At 56.1% G+C, this 8,140-nt stretch overlaps 1 protein-coding gene across 3 annotated transcripts in view; it reads left to right on the top strand.

Annotated features, from left to right (window-relative positions):
* Nucleotides 1-2,082: 2,082 nt before the first annotated feature.
* The window catches only part of CFAP46 (cilia and flagella associated protein 46), an 89,787-nt gene continuing 83,729 nt past the window's right edge, over nucleotides 2,083-8,140 (top strand). For all 3 annotated transcript variants that reach the window (XM_082408568.1, XM_082408567.1, XM_082408565.1), the window contains exons 1-7: nucleotides 2,083-2,195; nucleotides 3,070-3,194; nucleotides 3,349-3,480; nucleotides 4,131-4,195; nucleotides 5,735-5,899; nucleotides 6,768-6,891; nucleotides 7,359-7,453. In XM_082408568.1, the coding sequence (XP_082264694.1) occupies nucleotides 2,147-2,195; nucleotides 3,070-3,194; nucleotides 3,349-3,480; nucleotides 4,131-4,195; nucleotides 5,735-5,899; nucleotides 6,768-6,891; nucleotides 7,359-7,453 (755 nt within the window). In that variant the 5' untranslated portion in view covers nucleotides 2,083-2,146. The remainder of the gene's footprint in view (nucleotides 2,196-3,069; nucleotides 3,195-3,348; nucleotides 3,481-4,130; nucleotides 4,196-5,734; nucleotides 5,900-6,767; nucleotides 6,892-7,358; nucleotides 7,454-8,140) is intronic.

The raw sequence follows: 8,140 nt of genomic DNA, 5'->3' as shown, positions 1-8,140 counted from the left end.
AACACCACACTGTCTGAAACACTGCAGCTTTAGAGAAGGTCTTGAAATCCAGGAGTTTGAGTCCTCTAACTTTGTTCTTCTTCCTCAAGGCTATTTTGGCCATTCTAGGCCTTTGTGTTTCCATATAAATTTTAGAATCAGCTGTCAATTTCCAGAGAAGCACTTCTGGGATTCTGACTGAGATTTCATTGAGTAGAAAGATCAGCCTGGGGAGAAGGGCACGTCACAGATAAGCTCCAGTTCACGAGCTCGGCGATCCTCTCCGTTCACGGGGGTCTCCTGGAGTTTCCCACAGCAAGGTGTTGTAGTTTTCAGTGGAACAGTACTAACACATCTTTCGTTAAATTTATCCCAAGGTAGTTGGTTTTGATGCTATTTTAAATGGTACGTTTCTGCCCTTCTCTGTTGGTCGTCAGTATACACAGATACAATTGATATCCACGGATAGCGCTGTATCCTGCTCCTTGCCAAGTTCACTTATTAGTAGTCATAGTAGTTTTGTAGATGCCACAGGATTTTTTACATCCATGATCACTTTGTTTACGAATAAAAGTCCATCAATTTGAAAAGTGCTTAATTGTCTTTTACCTTTAATAAGACACCTCCCCAGACACCAAAGGCCCTACATCATCTCCCCCCAGGCTCTTTCCTCCCCATTAAGAGCCAGACTTCTTAAAGAATTATGTGCCCAAGTCTTTCCCTCTGCCTCCTCTCCCTCGCTCACTCTTCCACCCCCTCCCCCACCCCGCCCCCAATTAGAGAGGTAGCTGTTCCTGAGTCACCGACCTCCTCCCCTGGGTGCTGTTAAACCCGACAGTGACTTCCCAGTGCTCACCTCGCCACTGTCTGGGCCACATTTGACCTGGCTGATCCCTCCCTCCCCCTTCCCTTGGCTTGTGGACCCAGCCCTGCACAGGCCTCCTGTCCAGCTCTCCAGTCTCCCCTGCACCTCTTCCTGCCCACGGCCCAGGGGTCTCAAGGGCTGCCTCCAGCACTCCCCCCGCCATGCTCCCCCTCCGCAATCTCACCCACACGCCATCACCTCTGCACACCTGCTCACAGGCCTGGGCCTCCAGCTCCGGACCTCTCCTCCCAGCTCAGACACCTCCCACAGACGTCGGCTCTGAGCGCCCGATCCACATGTCCCAGACAGAAGGCCCGACGTCCTCCTGAGCCCCACACCACCCGCACTTTCCCGGAGCTCCCCAGGCTGGCCCATGCCCCCATCCACCCCCAGGTGTGTAGTCCCGAGGTCAAGGGTCCCCTGGCCCTCCCTGGCGCCACGTCCATCACCCAGTCCTCACCTGGCGCCCGCGGAACATGCTCAGACCCACGCACACCGCTTAAGGCAGTAGGAAGGAGAACGGGCCCTGGCAGTCGCGCTCTGCTGCCCCCACCCCCCATCGGCACTGCTGTGCCCCCGCCCCGCGCCCCTCCCCAGGCCTTGGCAAATGCTACTCCTTGGACATCCTCTCCCCTTCCTTCTCTGTCCAGCACTTGGCCCCTCTTTCAGACCTCAGCTCAACTGCCCTGAGCTTGGGGCACTCTCCCCAACACCCCCCTCGGGACCACACCCCTCTACAAGTGGCCTGGCTCCCGCGCTTCCCCAGTTACTCTGTGCCCGCGTGATGTCCCCTCGCCACGGGGGCGGCCGTCCACCCGGCTGCCTTTTCAGGCCCAGCTCAGCCCCGGCCAGTGGCAGGGGGCAATTAACTATTTGCAGGATACATGAATGGATGAGCTAAGGAACGCAGGACCGCTTTCTGGGAGACTGCGAGGGGGTGTCAGCAGAGGGTCAGGGCCCGAACCCTGGGCATCCTGGACCGGCAGGGACCCAGATCGGAACCCGGGGCAGCTGCACTGGGCAGCCCCGTCACGGGGGTGGGCAGGGGCGGGAGGCGGGGGCAGAGCCTGCGGACCCGCCTGCGAGGACGCGACCCGGGTCAGGCGGGCGCCTCGCCCTCACGTCCTCTCCGAGGGGCTGGAGGCGCGCTCACTGCGTGGGCGCCGGAGCGGTTCGCCTCCGGACAAGTCTGGCCCCGCCGCCGACCCGTAGGTCCCGCCCTTCTCTGTCGCTAGGCAACCCCTGGGCCGCGGAGAGAAAGCTAACCGACCTTGGGCAGCGGGCACCTCGGACGCCGGCGTCATGGATCCGGTCATAATGCAGGAGCTGGCCCGCGCCGAGAGCCAGCAGGGTGGGTGGGGGGGGCGCCGGGACCCGCCCGCCCCCCGCCCCTGGGGAGACCCCGGGACCCGCCGGACCCCCGCCCCCCCACCCCCCGGGGAGGCCCCGGGACCCGCCGGACCCCCGCCCCCGGGGAGAACTCGGGACCCGCCGAGACCCTCACTCCTGGGGAGGCTATCCCCACCCTGTTGACCCCCGCCCTGCCTGACCCAATGACCCCTTGAAGCCAGCACTTCGAGGATTTGTCTGACTTGGGCAAACTATGGCGCCTTTTTTTTTTTTTTTAATTTCTTTATTTATTTTTAATTAATTAATTTATTTATGGCTGTGTTGGGTCTTCGTTTCTGTGCGAGGGCTTTCTCTAGTTGCGGCGAGCGGGGGCCACTCTTCATCGCGGTGCGCGGGCCTCTCACTATCGCGGCCTCTCTTATTGCGGAGCACAGGCTCCAGACGCGCAGGCTCAGTAGTTGTGGCTCACGCGCCTAGTTGCTCCGCGGCATGTGGGATCTTCCCAGACCAGGGCTTGAACCCGTGTCCCCTGCATTGGCGGGTAGATTATCAACCACCGCGTCACCAGGGAAGCCCCTATGGCGCCTTTTTAAAAGGAAGCCTTTCGTCCTTCCTAACCGTTGCTCAAGGATTATTCACCTCACGCTGCTCCTGAAGCCGGAGCCGCAGAGCTGCTGCGGGGCCCGGAGGGCCGAGCTCGGGCATCTCGCTGCTGGGCTCCTTCCCCCGGAGAGGACCGGGCCAGCGCGGGCGCCAGCACGGGGGTGCCTGCCCGACCCCAGACCCGTCCCGGGCCCTCCTGACCGTCCCCACTGCTGCTTGGTGGTGCAGTGGCTGCGTGATGACCAAATCTGCCTCAACTCCTGTCCTGATAGATGCTGCGTCCCTGAAGAGGGCTTATCAGTTGATCAAGTCCGCCAACCTGGGGAAATCAGAGTTTGACCCGACAGAAAGCTTCAGCCCCGACCTGTTTGTTTTGTGTGCAGAACAGGCCCTGAAGGTGATTAATCCCAGGGGTCCTAGGGAGGTGCCTTCAGGGGACCCCGATTTCTTGGTTTGTACTAGAAGCGGGAAGCGGCAGCCCCTGCTGGGTGGTCCACTGGGCCGCCCCCTCTGCGAACCTCTTGGGGGGGGGGGTCTGTGTTCTTGTGCAGATGGGGCAGCCCGAGGTGAGCGAGGACTGCATCCGGATGTACTTCAAGGTGAAGGGGCCGGTCACCCAGTTTCTGGGCCGAGCGCACCTGTGCAGGGCCCAGCTGTGTGCCCCCAAGTCCACCGAAAACATGGTGAGAGGCGATTCCGGGCCCTGTCCCAGCGTCCCCGCCAGCCCTGCGTGCTGATTCCTCCCGATTTTCTTTATTGTCCTTTTGAATCGTGAAGCCTTGGTGTGTACAACCTTGAGTGTCTTGGCGAGGTGAAGCGCAGCCTTAGCTAGTTGGCCATCCTGAAATGAATATATAATTGTTCTACTGTATTTTTCCCCTGAGGTTGCTTTCATTCTCCTCAAAGTTCCACGGCTTGTACCGCCGCAGTTAAAATTCCCCCGCCTCCAGACGGCGTCAGGCAGACTCACCTTAAAACGGCTTTGTTGGGAGTTGGGTGACCAGATTCATCTTCAGTGAAGTGAGATGCCGCATTTCCCATCTGTGCTTTTCCCTGAGGGGTCTGGCTTGTGTCCTTTTGACCTCTGCCCTTTGTGTCCCCATGCCTGGTCATGCCTGCAGCACAGGTGGGGCGCAGGGTGGGGTGGGGGGTGGACTTCCAGGCTTCCAGGGAGGGGGCGGAGCTCCTGAGAGCTTCTGTGAACTCCCACTGTTCACACCCTGGGGGCCGGGCCGTCTTCAGAGAGGCTTAACGTTCAGGGCAGTGAAGGTGACCGGTGATTGATTTTCCAGTAGCAAATTTGATCTAACTGTGCATTCTTTATGTTGTTTAGGAGGAATTTGAAAATTGCGTGACTCAGTATATGAAGGCAATCAACTTTGCAAAAGGAGAACCAAGGTGAGCAAGGCGGATCGGCCATTTCTAACTGAGTGTGTACAAGGTTTAGAACCAGAACTTACCAGGTGGTTCTGTCTGTTTGGACGCTGGGGTTTTTGTCTTGTTTTGTTCGTGTTTTACTGCATCTAAGGCTGTGGGCTCACGTCTCTAGCGTTGGAGCTGGGCCGCACGCACACTCGACCCTTTAGCTGCATCCTCTTCCCTGTGCAAAGGTCTCTATGACCTGCAGATGCCTTTTGCCTGCTTTCTCTGTGGGAACCTCGCCTTTGACCAGTCCCCAGGCACCTCCCTTTCTGGTCCTCTCTGGGGGGTTGGCATCTGGGCTTCCTCCCTGCCCTGCCCCCACCGGCCTGTGCTCCCCCTGGCGGATCGCCTGGCCCACAGCTTCATGTCTGGAGGGGTGATTCCCCTGAAACTCCAGCACAGTTTTCTACTTAATTCCTGCTTAAATATTATTGAAATTGTTAAGTTTGCATACAAACTGGTATTGATACAGCCTATTTAAACAGGACACAACGTTTAAAGCACATTTAAGTATAAACCCTAGATTCATTCATCATTCTCCCAGTGTCTGCTGTGGATGGCCTCCTCTGGCCAGCCCCTGTCGTAGGTGCTGGGGATACAGGGCCCAGCCCTGCAGACCCTTCCTCAGCGGGGACATCTGGATGGCAAGGCCCGGCCTTGAGCCAGAGGTTCTAAGGACAGTGGGTGTTTCAGGGGGACCATGCCCTGGAGCCCTGGAGCCCAAGCTGTGGGCACCCTTGGGGAGGGGCCTGGTCAGTGCTGCACTCCAGGGATCTTGGGGGGACGTGCAGACTGCCTGGGGGGGACCAGGAACCTCGGGGGCTGGTGGATGAGGGGTCTGAGTAGACCCACGAAGGAGCAGGCAGCCTTGTCTTCCTGCTGGGCCTGGTCCTCCCTCCTCTGGGGCACAGCGGTCATCGGCAGCACCCATCCATCAGATGACCAGCACCGCCAGGTACCTGGGTCCTGCAAGGCAGAGGTGGCCCCTCCAGAGAGGCACCTGGGTTCCCTCACTCGGGTTCTTCTGGGGGCTCCTGCGCCCTCAGGAAAAAGCCCAGCTTCTCAGGGCGCCCTGCTCCCTCCCCAGCGCTCCTCCTCACCCACCGTGCACTTCATCCACGCGCACAGGGACCCCACCCAAGCCGCTTTCCCTGTACTGCTCTCCTGGCTGATTCCTCCAGGCAGCCTTCCTTGATGCCCCCTGCACTTGCCCGTTCTTGTCTATCCCTTGAAAGCCGAAGGAGGCCTTCCTCATTGGGTACTTTTATGGGGAGCTGATCACTTTTCAGAATGGCCGAAGGAGTGATGGGATGTCTGGTCTGGACCCAGGAGCCTGTGGCGGGGTCTGAACTGGAGCCACCTACTCGGCTGAGCAGGGCATCTGGCAGCCAGGCCGGGGCGGCTCGGGCAGGGCTGCTGCACCTGCCAGAGACAGAGGCCCTGGGTTCCCTCAGCAAGGGGCTCAGGACGGACTGGCTCTGGGTGAGCCTCACCCACCCTCTTCTTGTGCCCCAGGTATTACTTCCTGGTGTATAATGCGTCGGTCCTCTACTGGCGAATGGCGAGGCCATTTCTCAAGCCTGGGTATCATCACCACCTGATCCCCAGCCTCTCGCAAATCGTGAGCGTGTTGAATGAGACTGAGGAAGAGGACAAGGGCTGGCGGGCAGAGCTGATGCTGTGAGTCGCCTGACGCCCGGCGGACGCTGGCCTTCCCCTCCCCGCTCCTGGTGGCCACATTTCACATCGCAGCCCTGGAAGTGCTCTCTAGTCCGAAGTTAGAGTCAGGTTTTGTGTGTCTTGTCTGCAGATGTTTCTAAACTCTGCAGACGTCATCACGGTGTCCTATCAGACAGGTGTTCCCACAGGACAAGTGCTTCTACTCAGAACCCAGGAAGTGGGAGCCTGTGTCATAGTCCTGGCTCGTGGTTTTGAAAATAAATAAGTTGTGAATCTAGTAGACATTCTAGCAACATACAGCTTGGCCAGAATGCTCACGCATCCAGGTGGCCCCACTTGGGAAGCTTGCCCCGAGCGCATAACCCCAGGGACAGACAGCCCTGCGTGGATGTCGGCAAGTGGTCCCCAGCCGGCCAGGCGGGCTGAAAGGCGCTTGGTGACACTTTCCTGTATTTGGGTGGCATTGTTTTCGGCCAGTGACTTTGTGGATGCCACTGGGGGTGCCCAGAGGGTCGGCCCTGAAGTTGGAATGCAGAGTGTGCAGGCATTCCTCACCTGCTTTACAGCTACGTGGGGAGGCTTTAACAGAAAATAAGTGAAACTATGCTCTTTCTGTAAAACACCGTTGTTTGAGTCCTCGGTAATCACAGCGCAACAGTCCCCTTTCCCTTTGCAGGCAGTGGCCGAGCTCTCCAGCCCCGGCCCCAGCCCAGTGAGCCCCATACAGGGCGTGGGGTAAGGAGCTGGCCAATCCCTGCATCTTTCTGAAATTTGTAAAACATAAAAATATAATGACCGGGTTATTAGACGTTTGCAGCAGAAAATGACTTCATCCAGGTTTAATATGGAGTATTTTTGTATTATCCAGGGAGCTCCTGGAGTGTTATCTACAAGCTGGAAAACACGAGGAGGCCACGAAATTTTGTGCCACCGCAGCACCGTTCATCAAGGCTAACGCGCCACAGAAATACCGACAAATATTTGCTCTCATGGTAAGCTGGAATATTCCAAACTGTAGAAAGAAGTCATTTTCTTAAGCCATTGTTCAGGAAACTGTGGATAAAAAACAGCCAAGACCATCCACTGAGAGATACAAAAACATACATACATATGTACGAGCATGAACAGAACAAAACAAAATCTTTTCCTTCGTTGTGACTGAATATTTCCTTTTTAACAATACTGAATTTTTTAAAAAGTTAGCAGAAAATTAGTAATTTAAGTAATTACTGCAACAGTGTGTAAAGAGCGTTCATCACCTATTAATTTTATATATAGGAATCAAATTATATAAGAAAAACTAAACATAAAGCATAATAGATGAGAAAATGACTGTTAATTACGAAATTTTACTTTTAAAGGAGGAACATTTGTAAAATAATAGCTAAACAAAATATCTGGTCTTTCCCTAATTATTTGCTTAAATTTCTGTTAATATTCTGTTTTCATCTTATAACAGGTCCGACATGAATTAATGGATGAGCTTCAGTTAAAGGAAGAAAAGAGGAGTTCTACTAGCCTGTCTGTTACTTTCCAGATTAATATGCTAAAAGCGTAAGCGCTTTGGGAAGAGGACAGGCGCCGCGTAGTCTGTGTGCCGGGGTGGGGCGCACGTGTGCAGGGACGGTGAGGCTGGATGGCGGGCTCGGCCTTGCCTCCCTTTACTGAGAGGCTCCGGGGCGGATGCCAGAGTGAGCGCAGCTCCTCAGCAGTGAGGAGGGTGGCTTTAGAAGAGAGGGACAGCAGCCATGTCAGATGCTTCAGTTGGCCCTGCCAAAGGAAGCTTGAGACTTGACCATGAGCTTGAACAAAAAGAGAGTAGTTGTGGGTGAAACCCTCATGGGACTGGGTGAGAGTGCACGGGAGAGACTGTACCCAGGTAGAGACCTGCTGTGGTGGCAAGAGGGAAATAGGATGGTAGAGAACCTTGTGTGTGAGTGAGGAGATCCCAGTGTGTGTGAGTGAGGAGATCCCAGTGCATGTGAGTGAGGAGATCCCAGTGTGTTAGTGAGGAGATCCCAGCATGTGAGTGAGGAGATCCTGGTATGTGTGAGGAGATCCCAGTGTATTAGGAGATCCCAGTGTGTGAGTGAGGAGATCCCAGTATGTGTGAAGAGATCCCAGTGTGTTAGTGAGGAGATCCCGGTGTGAGAGTGAGGAGATCCTGGTGTGTTAGGAGATCCCAGTGTGTGAGTGAGGAGATCCCGGTATGTGTGAGGAGATCCCAGTGTGTGAGTGAGG

Source organism: Balaenoptera borealis (assembly GCF_965194805.1).
Source record: "Balaenoptera borealis genome assembly, chromosome: 10".
Lineage (NCBI taxonomy): Eukaryota > Metazoa > Chordata > Mammalia > Artiodactyla > Balaenopteridae > Balaenoptera > Balaenoptera borealis.
Note: the sequence above shows the minus strand (reverse complement) of the source record. Positions and strands in the feature narration are given on the sequence as shown.